Here is a 13,255-nt window from a genome sequence, read left to right on the forward strand (position 1 = left end):
GGGGTGGGTGCGTGGGGTGTGGGTGGGGTATCCTTTGCTTCCTTCTTGCGGAACAGGCCTCTGCCACCATGCCCATCCAAGTTGCAGGCTTCATCCTTCAGGCTTTCCCAGCTCAGCTCTGCTCATGGTATGGACACCCCCGGGGTCCAGGGAGGGTGCCAGGAGCCCTCTGGGTGCTCTACAGAAAAGCCATTTTTTCGTCTTCTTCCAAATGAACCACAGGACAACTGCAAAGTGCTCCACAAGAGGTCAGGGCAGGACCCGGGGACTTCGCTGCAGCCTGCCTTCTTGGGTTACGCATCTGAATGGCAACTCTGCACCCTTACTGGCACCAGGTTCTGGCAGAGGCAAAATGCGCTTTGGGGACCCTTGCAAGCAGGTGGGCGGGACTCAGGCGGGCCATTCCAGAAGCCGAATGTTCAGAGGAGATTCAGAGCAACGCAGGTGGTTCCAGATCCTCCCCTGCCTAGCACTCCTCGTTCCTTGTAGTTTCTTCAAGGCTGCATTGCTTGTTCCCATGCACACTGGAGGACAGAGCCATGTGCGGGGCCCAGGATCTTGGCACGCAAGAAGCACATCCTCTCCCGTCTGCCAGTCACCAGGCACAGAGGAACAGCTGGTTTGGGGAACAGCAAAGGGGTTCCCCTACCTGTTACTGGGTCTTTCAAAAAAAGCACCGTTGCATGTCTTGACCCCCTGCCTTCCTTGAAATGCTTAGGAGCATCACTCCGACTATCTGTGGTTTCCAGCCCGCCCCCTCGAGGAAGTCATGCCACTCACGGAAATGATGCCTAGAGATAAGCACTCTAGAGATAAGTGGCTCAGTGGGGCTGTCCTGGGGGCTTCCTTAGCTGAGAGCTTCTCCAGCTGCACCTAGCCAAGGTGGTGTTTGGCCTAGGAAGCTGCCAACGGGCGAGCCTAGCAGCCCCAGCAGAGAGAAGGTGGAGATCCCGGCCACCCCCACACCCGAGGGGCCCCCTGCTTGGCACTGGCTGAGGGCAGCCTCTACCAACCGCAAGCAGCAGTTGGGACCTGCAAGAATGTGGGTGCACTTCAGCTTCTCCATAGGACTGAGACCCACCTTGGCGGCCTGCCCTCTTCTCCTGCCCAAGGCCCTGTGGCCATAACAGGCCAGCCCGTGTTTGCTGGCCCACGAGAGATGCAGGTGGGCCAGGGGGGCATTTTTTGGTGGTACTTGCCCTACAGGGCAGCCTAGGCAATGAAGGCCCGGAAGGGCAGAGGGCACAGACTGCCCACGTCTGGCCTCCAGCCTGCCCGGCAAAGGAAGCCCCAGCCTCTAGCCGAGAGGACTGGGGTGGGCCGAGTTGCTTGGCCTCCAGCGAGCTCCAATTTGACCTCCAGACAAGCCTGCCTTCATCAGAAATGCTGCCTGTCCCAGGCCTGCCCGGCCAGGATGCCACCTGGGGATGGAACCAAGCAAGGGTGCCACTGCTTCCTGCTCCCCCTTCCCCCAACTCCCTGAGGACAGACGCAGTGGCAGAAGAGGCCAAGCGCAAGGCAGCCTCAGCCATACTGTGTGGCAAAGCCTTACATGGCCTGGGCATTCCATTCGCACTCAGCCCCCCATGTAAACTGTGCGGGAAACTCTCCTGCCCTTCAAGCTGGAGATGTGGACTTTAATCCCATGCAGTGCACGGCCACTTAGGGCCCCAGGGGGCCTGGGCCAGCAGCCCTCTTCCCACCCAACAGCCTTTCCCAGGCAGGCAAGCGACCCCATGCCCCTCCCCACCATTTGTCTTTCTTTCCAGTGCTTCAGCTCCAATGCCACCAACCCCCTTCCCATTCCCAATCCACATCAGACATACATTTGGATGTTTAAAAGAATTTAATTCCCACAGGCAGGACTGTCCAGAGCAGCCAGGCCCTGCGGAGCCTGCTGGGGTTCGCCCCACAAGCGTACGCATACCCACTGTTCCCAAGGTGCACAAAATGCTTTTTAGGCACATACAAAAAAGGCAAGGCTGCTCCCCAGGCTTCTTCCCTATCCTCAGCAATTAACAAAAATGGTCAGGACAGCTCAGCAGGAGCCTCCAGTTGAAGCTGAAGGCAAGTAAGGGGGACAATAAAGCCCCCCCCCCCACACATGCTCTGAGAAAAAGGGAAAGGGGCTCTTTGGAGAATGGGGGAGTAGCTGGCAGCTTCTTCCTGTACCAAGCAGAAGAATGCTATAGGGGTCTCCAGGCCTGTCCCAAACCCCCAGCAGAGAGGGGAAAGACCACCACTGCTGGAGTGCCCTGTTGCTTGCCAAGGCTGCCAACTGAAGATGCCTAGAAGAACCTAAGGGGCCCCAGCTGCCTTGCACCTCTCCCTGAGGAGGGGATTGGGGCAGGGGGGCAGAAAGGCCATTCAGACCCCAGAGGAGAACCCCCTCGCATTGCCAGACAGTAGACCCATAGCTGGCTATCTCTGCCCAAATGGGAGCAGGGTCACCAGTCAAAAGGACAGGGCTCCAGGTGGCCAGATGCCCTCCTCCTGCCCTCCACCACCCAACGGTCCCAGCTAAGGTGCAATCCCAAAAGCGGCCAGTTTGCGGCCAGGCCACTCAAAGTGGCAGCCTCCCTGCTCTGCCCACTCTTCCCAGAGAGCATGAGGAGCTTCGCAGACATTCGGACAGCCTCGGTTGTGTGCTGGGGGAAACCAGGGCAACTCCCGGCAGGTCCAAGGCCTTTGCTGTCCTTGAGTGGCAACGGGACTCCACAGACCCTTCCTTCCTGCCTTCCTTCCGAGTCACTGCAGCGCACAGGAATCTTCCCCATCCTCGGCAGCCTTGTGGGTCTGGGGTTTCTCCCCTTGACCCGAGAGGGGGGCAGGTAACTCTGCATCCCCTGCCAGTTTCCCCCGCAGCTCCAACAGCAAGTCCCGGCTCTCGCTGGGGGGCAAATTACTCAGGAAGTACTGGGGGGCCAGTTCAGCCACACTAGAGAGAAAGAAAATCAGGACCAAGCTAAGTGCTGGCGCCCAGCACAGGATCCACATCGCCCCGTGGCTGCCCAATGACAGACCAGGCTCTACGCCTTTGGGAGGGGGAGAGCACAGAAATGCATGACTTTGCCCCCCTCCCCCCTGCCCCACCCCCAGTGGAAGCTTACAAGTCTGGCTGGACCTCAGAGACGACCCTCAGGCAGTTGTCCTGGGAGATGGTGAACTCATGGTAGAGCACCCAGGAGGGGGGCCGTGGGGGTGGGTGGCGCAGGCGGTAGCAGCAGCTGGGGGGCAGCTGGGCCAAGTGCTTGTGGGTCAACAGCAGGTAGTTGCCCGAGCCATCAATGTCCCGGGCGACCTGAACAGGGGAAAGAGGGTGGCTCTCTCCCACGCGCGTCTACTCATAGGGGGCACCTCCCTGGTGCACCCAAGAGCCCAACCGCAGCTTGAGGAGAGGGAAGGGAAGGATGGGCTGCAGAGGCCCCAGGCAAGAGGGAGGGGCATTCCACCATCTCTCGCCAACTGGCTCTGGAGCACAGATGCGCCAAGCCTGGGCCCAGGCTGGCAGGAAGGCTGGAAAGGGGGGCATCTCCACTGCTTCCGTAACAGTTGAGCCCCCAGCTGGGTGAGATCGAGGCCTTGGCGAGGGACCTCTGGAAGCCAGAAGAGCAATTCCTCCCTTCCTAGTGAGCCAATCAGGATGCTTCAAAATGCTTCCTTTTCGCCCGGGTTGAGCTCCCTTCTCCCTCTGGATGGCAGAGCTGCTCTCCCGCCCTCCCCAAAAGAGAGGACTTCGGCCGCAGGGCTTCCTTTGACTGACAGCATCATGGCCCTGGCCACGGCTTGGGTCTCGAAGCCTTCTTTTCTGCCTGGCAAGTAGCTGGGCTTGGCCCTCCCCATGGGGACCCTGCTCCCACTTCAGGCACCCACACCTCCCAGCCACATGCCCGAGAGGCGGCAACGAGATGCTCCAATCTTTCTTAGCCATGGCCGGGGCGCGCCAACAGCTCTACCTTGAGAAAGAAGCCCGCAAGGAGGGCTCGTTTCAGCTGCAGGACGTTGCTGTCGGTGCCAAAGGCTGGCGGGGAGACCGGAAGCTCAATCCGCCGCATCACGTCCAGGAGCTCTGCCCGCACGGCTCTGGCCAGCTGCAGGGCCACTTCGCTCACCGCGTGTTTCCGGCACCAGCTTTCGGGGTCACTCTCTAGAGAAAGAAGAGGGAAGGGGGGGTGGAGAGAGTTGGCCATTGACCCCTGCCCACCCTCGGAGCTGCCCACCCCTCACCTGGCACTCACGCTGGTGGAATGCATTGAAGACGTTGATGAGGGTGAAGTGGTCTCCTGCGGGGTGCAGCAGGGCTTGCTGCCGGGCCACCACGGCATCCTCCCAGCGCGCAATGGGGGTCTGGAAACATGGCCAGGCTGCAGGGAAGAAGGCGGCAGGGTTCAGGAGGCCGGGAAGGGAGGCCGGGAAGGGCCCCTCCCACAGCTGTGCAAGGTGTGCCCGTCCTCCCTCAGGAAGAAGGGCCGAGGGCCTTGCATCGGGCAGCCCAACTGGCCCTTGATGCACCGAGCCCCATACCCGTCAGCATGGCAGCCAGCGTCAGCATCTCCTCCACGCAGTCAAATTCGCAGGAGGCCAGGAGGGCCTTGGCCAGCTGGGGATCCAGAGGGAACTCTGACATAATGATGCCCACCTCAGAAAGGTTCCCGTCATCATCCAGGGCAGCCAAGTAGTCCAGGTCCTCCAGGGCCTGCATCAGGGACTCAGGTGCTGGCAGGGGAGGAGAGATGTCCATGAAATGGCTGTTGGAGCCTGGCAGCGATAGCTCTTCGTGCGTGCCCCACCCCCGCCAAAAGCCAAACTGATGCCCGCACCTGGCCTGTCCAGAAAGTCACACTGGCCCACGTCCGCAATGTCCAGCCTCTTGAGCAGCAAGATGGGCCGGCGAAGGTCAGCCTCCGTGAGGTGGGTGGGGGAGGCGGCTGGCAGCCTCTGCTCATAGCAGGCCTCTGAATAGAGGCGCAAGCAGGTCCCTGTGGGGCAGGGCAGGGTACGGTCACTTGAAGAGGGCCAGGAGGAGGCACCCGCTCTCTAAGGCCTCTGCAGGAGCAGCCAACACCCAACCCCACGGCTCACCTGGAGGTGTCCCGGCAGCCCTGAGCCGCCGGGCCTCGGCCTGCCGCTTGCTTATGGGGCGCAGCTCCTGTGACACAGCCCGGATCCGTGGGTTGTACACCTGTCCAGGCGAGAGCAGCCAGAGGCCGCTGAAAGAGGAGCTGGGCAAGAGAGAGGGGGAAGACCCGGGGGACTTTCCTTTCTCGTGCACGGCAGGGGTCCAAGTGGCTGGGAGGCTGGGTGCCCGGCAGGCTGTCCCTCCCCACGGGTGACGCTGGCTGCACTTTGGCTGCTGGGAAAGGGCCGCTGGAGGAAACGGAGGGACCTGGGAGGGGGACCCATGGCCGTGCTTGCCTTCACTTCTTCCCCACCCAAGGAGGAAGGCAAGCTCCCATCCCAGAGGTGCTGTGCCCGCAGGCTGCCTGGAACATGCCTGTGGGCTGGATTAAAGCCCCTGAAATTTCCCCTGCAGACAGAATGGGAGTGAATTAACGTGCCAGGATGGGGTGCATGCATGTTTGTGTGTGTACGCCTGCCTGGGGAGGGGGCAGAGGACCCCACGGGCTGCCTGCTGTCTCCACCTTCCACGCTGGGGCTGCAGGTCTTCCAGAGACGTCTCAACTGGTCCCTGCCAGCCTTGGCTGGTGCTCAGCGACACTGGGAGGCCCGTGGCATCTTCCCCCTTGAGCCTGAGGGCAGGAGGGGTGTCCCAGAGAAGGTCCCTTCCTGCTACAGACCAAACCTTCCACCACTCACGTTGCGCAGCTCCATCCCTGCATCGATGACATGCCTGACGCTCCCCACAGAAAAGGCTGCGTCTGCCAGCCAGTGGGTGATGATGACTCGGCGTGCCTGGTAGTCCAGGCTGTCCTCATACAACTTCTGCATGTCTCTCCCCACAGCCGGATGCAGGGGCAGCACCAGCAGAGGTCCCAGGCTGGCCTCCAAGGTCGCAGCCTCTGTCCGAAGGGCTTCACAACACACACAGATCTCCTGGAGGAAGACAGACAGGACACGGGACTAGAAAAACGCTCCTTTCCTCCATGAACAGAACCAGCGGCCCCCCAGAAGAGCCCCAGGTAGGATGCTCAAAGACTGGACAGTTGCTCCTTCAACTGGCCACAGCTCTTTTCGCTGCATGCATTGCCCAGCCCATTGTTTGCTGTCTTTAAGGCTGGCCTTGTTGGCCTCCCTTGCAAAGCGGCAAGAAACCAACCTCAGGAGCCCACGTTCCACCCGGGACCCTTGTGAGGTTGGCTGCATGCCCTGAGCCACCCGCAGTGCAGCTCTGGAGGGCAGCATCTGCCCTGTGTCAGTGTTACCAAAGTCCCACCTGCTCACTGGCCATGAAGATCATCACGTCGCCAACCTCCTTTCGCTGATGAAGCTCCAGCACAGCTTGGCAGGCGGCAGGGATGTGCCCCCCCGGGAGGGGTTCCCTGTAGGTCAAGCATGGGTCCGGGCTGAGCCCCGGGACCCGCACCACAGGGGCATCCTGGCAGAAATGGCGCAGCCGCTCCTCCAGGAGGGGCTCGGTCACCACCACCAGGCGCAGCTCCGGGCGCTGGTGCCGGACATCCTTCAGCAGCCCCAGCAGCAGCTCTGTGGCCACAGTACGCTCCTGAGCCTCGTCTAGCACCACCACCCCATACTGCTGCAGCAGTGGGTCCGAGGTCATCTCTTGCAAGAGGACTTCGTCCAAGCAAAACCTGCAACACACGAGTTCCTGTTTGGCACGTGCAGCAAGAGGCCGAGGGCAGGGCTTGCCAGCTGACCTGGGCGCAGGGAGGCTCCACCACGTCCTTTCCAGATCCTTCTGCTAAAGTTCCGAAGCCTCCGAAGGCCCCTGCCCTGCACGATCTGCCCCGAAGGATTGCAGAGCACCGTAGGGGTGGGGGGTCCCCCACTTCAGCACATGCCCTTCCCCCAGTGCCAGATGCTGATGGAAGAGGGCACAGGCCTGCCTCTCATCAGCCAGGGGCCAGACCAGCCACTCCCCAGGGCATGGGAAAGAGAAGGTGCCGGAAGCTGGTAAGAGGGGCAGCTCGGCCAGACTCCATGGCCGCCTCTGCGCTTGGGTCTCCGTGGCCCCTTCCGAACCGCCTGGGCGCCTCATCAAAGCCTTCTGTGCTGGAAGGATGGAACGCAAGGGCTGGGAGCTTTTGTGCCTCTGCTTACAGTTATCTGTCAGGACTCTGTGGTTAGCCTGTCTTGTTAGTTTGGGGCTTTTTGCCAGTTGGCAACTGCCTGGACAAGTCCCTGCAGCTTTCTTGGTAGCCTTTTCAGGAGTGCAGTGGCTTGGCTACCTCCTTCCCAGGGCCGAGAGGTGGGGAACGCCTCAAAGCCACCCAGCTGGGTTAGTGCCTAAGGCGGGCCTGGCACTCAGAGTCTCCTGGTTTCTTAACTGCCCCTGGTTCCCAGTCACGGATCAGTAGTCTCGTCTCTATATTTTTAATTTCTCTGACGGGAATAACAACAACAATGGTGATAATTTTCCTTTAATCCAAGGCTGGTTCATCTGAGAATATGGTAGCCAGCCACCTCTTTACAAATATCCAGTTTAGGCTGATATGATCTTCAAGACTTGATCCCACAGTTGCTTCTCTGCCCACCAATCAGGAAGGCAAATACTCCAGCCGACAGACACCAAGGGCACCAGGGCAGAGAAGCAGAAACCTCCAAATGAGGATGAGGGAGACCCTGCAGGGTCCTGTCTTAGACCCCCCAGAACATGATCGCCAGTAGGCTTTCCACAGCACACCCTTGATCTGCGCTCTGGGGAGCTCCTCATCCTGCTTGGAAGCACTGCAGGACATCAAATGGGCGGCCTGCTGGTCTGATGGAGCAGATGAGGACGGCAGCTTTGTCAGCCTGGCCCGCTACCCCAGACTTCTCCTTTTACCCCAAATGGAGAGCTTTTTCAGCACAAGAAACATTGGTCAAGATAACCCAGGCCCCAACACAGAGACCCCAGGAGAACAAAGAGGGAAATGGCTCCTCTGAATGCAAATGCCCTTGAGGCAAATGGGTCTCTTACCTGAGCAGGGTCTCTGGGACACAGCAGTCCTCGTAGGGCACACAATAGCCAACCTCATGGCCCACGTTGAGGTCCATCTCATCTGCCACACGCAGTGCCAGGCTGAGGGCTGCCAAGCTATGAGGTTGGGTGCAGACCACGCGGCCATGGGCAAACTGCACCGAGAGGGCTTGTTCTGCACACCACTGAGGCACCTGGGAAGAGAGGGCAAGCGTAATAGCAAGGCAGGTGCTGTTCCTACCCCCGCAGAGGGGCGCTTCCCCGCCCACGCCCCCAGCAACAGGCAGAATCAGTCAGCTCAGGGCCGGAGAGAGAGGAAGGTTGCCCACTCCAGTCTGGCAAATGGGTGAGCCAGGAAGATGGAGCTGGGGAGAGATCTTGAGGTTGGCATGGCAGGGCATGCCAGAATTCCAACAGCCTCCCGCCTCACACTGGGCCAGGCCTCAGCCCAGGATAGTCTACCTGCTGACAACAGGAAAACCTTCCATCTCTGCAGACTCAGACCTGCTTTACTTGCCAGTCTCCACATCCACAGCAGAGGAAATATCACCAAGCAGTGACCCACCACCAGCTGAGAAGCCCCTGTTCTCAGCTGCACCCCCCCCCCCCCCCGAGATTGAAGAAAGCTAGGAAAGGAAAAGCTAGCTCAGCACCGCAAACGTTGCTGCCAATTCCTTGCCGTTAAGTGCAGGAAACAAACGAGATCAACGTCCCCCCCCCCCCAAAAAGCCTAACCCTCAGCCAACTCCAGCCCTTAGACAGGCAGCTGAAGAGCCGCATAGGCCGGTTTCAAAACTGCCCGCCCGCCTCTGCCCAAGCCTCCGTGCACCTGCAAACATCTCCTTCCGTGCGGCGACCCTACACCTCCTCGCGTCCAGCGCGGGGACCCAATGGCCACCGAGCCGGTCCCAACGCTTCGAAGTGTCAGGGCTTCGCGGTCCCCCGCGCGCAGCTCCAGACCCACAAGCAGGGGAAGTCCGCAGCGATGGGCCGAGGAGAGTCCCAAGCCTCGCCACCTGCAAACCTGCAAACCGCAGGGCATGGACACCCCTCGCTTGGGCCGGGGCTTGACCGGCGGGGCGGCTCGGAGGAGCAGCAAACCCGGCTTGCATTCCGGCCTCCCTCCTGCCTTGTCTCGCCTCGCCCACCAGGGAAGGGAAAGGCCCCGCTCGGGCAAAGTCCTGCCGCGCGGCTCGCTCGCAGAGGCCAGAAGAGCCGCGCCCTGCCGTGCCGGGGGTCGCCGCGCCGGCCCGGCCCGGCCGCAAGGAACCCGCCGCTCGCAGCAGCCCCCCGGCGGTCTCGCTGACCTGCGTGCTCTTGCCGGTGCCCGGCTCGCCCGAGACCAAGACGGGTCCGGCGCCGCCCTCCAGCTGCTCCAGGAAGGCGAACCGGGCGGCCCAGATGGGGAGGCGGCGCCGCCGGCTCAGCAGCTCGTAGTAGCGGGAGGAGAAGGGCAGTCCGTCGAAAGGGTTGACCTCCAGGTCGCCGCCGCCGCTCGCCGCTTCCACCGCCTCGTCCCGCAGTAGCGGCAGGGCGCTCGGTTCCGCCGCCGCCATCGTAGCTCGGGCGAGGCCTGGCTCCGGGAATCCTGCGCGGTGGCCGGCGGGGCGAGGGCGGCTGCTGGAGGCCCGGGCCGGCCCAGTCTCCCTCCGCCGCCCGGGCGACTGCCTCTGCCTCCGCCTCCGCCGGCTCGCCTCGCCCGGTCGCAGGTCCCCGACGCGCTCGCCCAGGCCGGGCCGCCACTACCTGCCGCGGGCGCGGGGCGGGGGGGGGCTCTCGCGCGGCGTCGCGTCGCGTCGCGTCTCGGGAAAGCTGCGGAGGCGGGCGGGGCCTAGGGGCCGCGCCACGCCCCTTCTGCGCGTCAGGCACACCTGGCGGGGGGCAGGTCACCGAAGCCCCGCCCCCCCGGGATTCTTCTCCCGGACGCGCGGGAGTCCGCCGTGCCGGGCAACTCCGGAGGCTTCTGCAGGAGTTGGGTCCGCTCCGAGCGCCGCGCCGGTCAGAGTACCTGGGGCTGTCCGGTCGGCGTGGTTCATCGCCGGGGCACGCACCTGCCCTGCGAAGAACGAGGCGGTGGTTTGCTAAAGGGCAAGCCCAAAGAAACAGGCTCAACTTTGCGGCCCCGTCGCTTTCTACGCGGCAGCATCCCAGGCAGGCGCCGAGGAGGAGGGAGGTGCTTTAACGCGGCGTCTCCAATTAGCTCTCTAACCACGAGGAGCTGCGTGAAAGGGAGCGGAACCTTGGGTGCTCTTGACTTACTTTTGGCAGCTAGGGAGGGAGGGGAGGAAAAGCAAGCAGGTGAGCCGGTTTCCAGCGGGGTAGTGGACGAGGGGGCAGCTCCGGGTTCTGACAGGCAACCATTTCCTGGGCAAGTGCCCACTTCAGTTTGGCTTAGGGCTTTCGCTTCATGAAGGCTGAGCAAGGCAGAAGGGCTCCTCCTGAATCTCTTCCCCCTCCTAAAGGTGCCCCAGGATGCAAGCACCTCTGGGGCTACCAACAAGGCCGAGCCCAGCAAGAAGCAGCAGGCCCTGCACTGCCCACCCTGGAGGGAGTTCGGGCCTTCCGAACCCAGAAGGCTCTCCAGGCTGCCTCAGTTGGCAGGTTGGTCTCACAGGAGTGGGGGAAGAGCAGAGCAAGCCCATCCCTCCTCTGCAGCCATGGAATGCCCTGGCCCTCTTGGCACCGAACCAGAAGTTCCCTGGCCAAGGAGGGAGATGCTGGCTGACTGGCTCCCAGGGGCCCACGTGGGCCAGGCCTGAACTAAAGGGACAAATTTCAGGTGACCCCTGTTGGAATGATCAGGGATCAACTCAGCATTGTCTCATAAGCATAAGGGGGTCGCTCTAGCAAATCGCATCTCTATTCTGCTTGTGGGATATCACGTGGGTCACCTGATTTCCTCTTCCTCCTCCTTGGGCTTGGGGATTAACAATCTCCATTACCTCGTGGGGAGACATGCAAGTAGGAGCTGTTGCAGGAATGCAGCCCTCCCCCAACTACCCTCTGCTACCAAGAACCAGTGATGATTAAATGCTTTCTACTATGAATCTACTTGTATCAAGATCTACTGAATAAAAGTAAGCTATGTCTATTTTTCTTCATCTAACTACAATGTGAAGACTGAATTTATTTCTGAACATAATTAACCTTAATGTGCAAGTTCCTTTTGGTTCATGCTTCTACTCTGCAAGATTGCTGTTAGCTGCTTGGAGTTCTTTTATTAACCTTTAAAACTCCATCAAGGGTTATGGGCCTAGTACAGACCAGTGCAACCTAGCAGAGTCCAGTATACTAACCAATAACTGATTTTTGAAAAGGCTTTGGCCTCACAGCCAAAAGGAAAGCAGCTTGGACATTTAAAAAGCAAAGTTCAGAAAGTTTTCTTCTTCTCTCTGAACAATGGAGAGAGAGGAGGGAGTTCCCCCCATACTAAGACTGACTGAGGATAATTACTACAGCATGGCTATTCAGATTAAGGATGCAGCTAGATTTTGAAGATTGTTTAGATCCTCTGGATTTACCTGAACCTAAACCAGTGGATGAGGAGGAAGCCAAAAACCAATGGAAGAAAAAGGACAAGAGAGCTAAAATTCTTATTGCCAGATCCCTTCCAGATCACAGATTAGCAGAGATTAAAAATATTGCTACTGCTGAGGAAATGATTGAGAATTTATGCACCCTGTACTCAGAAGCTGATGCTCAGAATGTGATCTCTTTGTTATGAGAACTGCATGCATGCAATTTGGAAGACAATGTAAATGTAAATGACCACCTGATCAGGCTACAGGCAATCTTTGATCAGCTGAGCACAGTCCAGAATCTCATGAATGAAAAACTTAAGATGTCTTTTGTGCTGAGTACTTTACCAAATAATTTTTTTCCATTTGTTGCTGATCTGAATATAGAAGGGAAAAATCTCAATTTTTTTGAATGATCAGATCAGAAACTTGAAGATAAAATTTGCATATCAATAGAGATGCTGGCAGAGACATAAGTTACCTAGCAACGAAGGTGAGCCAGAGCAATCAGTGACACATCAGAAAAACAAAAGGAAAGAAAAGAGAGCTATTGTGTGTGATTCATGTAAAAAGCAAGGATATATTGCAAGGTTCTGCAGAAACAAGGATTTTTTCAAGGATAAATTCAAGGAAAAATCTTTTAAAGGTGAAAAGGCTTTACACACTATTTATAAAGCTGATACCAATAAATGTCGTAGATGATGGGTAATCGATTCAGGGGCCAGCAGGCATCTATGTGGGAATAAAAGTGACTTTTGTGAGCTAAATGAAACCACAGAAGGAAGCATAACGTTAGCAGATGGCAATTCAACTTTGATTCAAGGAAAAGGAAGTGTGCCATTGCGATGCATCAATGGAAGTTAATACAAAGATCTCATAGCAGAAGATGTTTTCTATGTGCCAGACTTAGAAGTTAATTTACTAAGTGTTTCAACATTGAATAACAAAGGCTTTGATGTAATTTTTAATGCTAATGGAGAATGTAAAGTCACCAGTGGAGAAAAGATTTATGTTACAGGCTTTCAAAAGGATGGCGTCTACCAGGTGCACTGCAAACAACTGCCACCAGATGTCAGCCTCGCCTGTCAGCAGCAAAAGGAGGACAACAGCACTACCACCTGGTACAGACGTTTTGCGCACCGTGATTTTAACCCAATTTAAAGAATAAAAACTGAAGGCATGGTAAGAGACTTTGAAATAAGCAACCATGATAAATGCCAATCAAAATGTGTGATATGCATCAAAGGAAAGGCAACAAGACCAGCCATACCCAAACAAAGGGGAAGGCAGGCAACCAAGCCACTCGAACTTATCCACACTGATTTGTGTGGACCTCTTCAAGCATCAGTGGGTGGAAATAAATGTGTCTTATGCTTTATAGACAATTTTTCCAGATACTATGGGACCTACCTAATGAAGGAGAAATCCCAAACAGAGGACATGCTGAAAGCATATGTAGCCATGGTGACCAACAAGTTCAACAGAACCCCTCAAGCCCTCCAAAGCGACCATGGAGGTGAGTTTATTTCACAAACCATGCAAATATATCTAACACAGCTAGGTGTAGAACACAGACTAACCACTCCATACACACCTGAACAAAATGGAGTTGCAGAAAGGAAAAATTGCTCACTGATGG

At 58.0% G+C, this 13,255-nt stretch overlaps 1 protein-coding gene across 2 annotated transcripts; it reads right to left on the reverse strand.

Moving 5' to 3' along the window:
• Positions 1 to 1,827: 1,827 nt before the first annotated feature.
• On the reverse strand, positions 1,828 to 9,765 carry DQX1 (DEAQ-box RNA dependent ATPase 1). 2 transcript variants are annotated; one of them, XM_063309773.1, is made up of 11 exons: positions 9,406 to 9,762; positions 8,099 to 8,292; positions 6,395 to 6,770; positions 5,818 to 6,054; positions 5,083 to 5,182; positions 4,821 to 4,979; positions 4,525 to 4,716; positions 4,239 to 4,364; positions 3,957 to 4,147; positions 3,111 to 3,301; positions 1,828 to 2,938 (listed from the first exon to the last, which is right to left on the reverse strand). In XM_063309773.1, exons 1-11 carry the CDS (start codon positions 9,652 to 9,654, stop codon positions 2,749 to 2,751), a joined length of 2,205 nt encoding a protein of 734 aa, XP_063165843.1. In that variant the 5' UTR covers positions 9,655 to 9,762; the 3' UTR covers positions 1,828 to 2,748. The 2 variants fall into 2 exon arrangements, with proteins under 2 accessions (XP_063165843.1, XP_063165844.1); XM_063309774.1 differs by lacking the exon at positions 3,111 to 3,301 and having other exon boundaries at positions 2,849 to 2,938; positions 9,406 to 9,765.
• Between the last annotated feature and the right edge of the window lie 3,490 nt (positions 9,766 to 13,255).

The sequence above is a fragment of the Candoia aspera genome, chromosome 8, assembly GCF_035149785.1.
Source record: "Candoia aspera isolate rCanAsp1 chromosome 8, rCanAsp1.hap2, whole genome shotgun sequence".
NCBI lineage: Eukaryota > Metazoa > Chordata > Lepidosauria > Squamata > Boidae > Candoia > Candoia aspera.

Excerpts from the sequence above, each read along its gene's own strand:
- DQX1 (XM_063309773.1), bottom strand. The coding sequence starts at position 9,654 with ATGGCGGCGGCGGAACCGAGCGCCCTGCCGCTACTGCGGGACGAGGCG. Across the intron at positions 4,980-5,082 it reads GGCTGCCGGGACACCTCCAG|GGACCTGCTTGCGCCTCTAT; the intron begins GTGAGCCGTGGG and ends CCTGCCCCACAG. Across the intron at positions 2,939-3,110 it reads TCTGAGGTCCAGCCAGACTT|TGTGGCTGAACTGGCCCCCC; the intron begins GTAAGCTTCCAC and ends CTTTCTCTCTAG.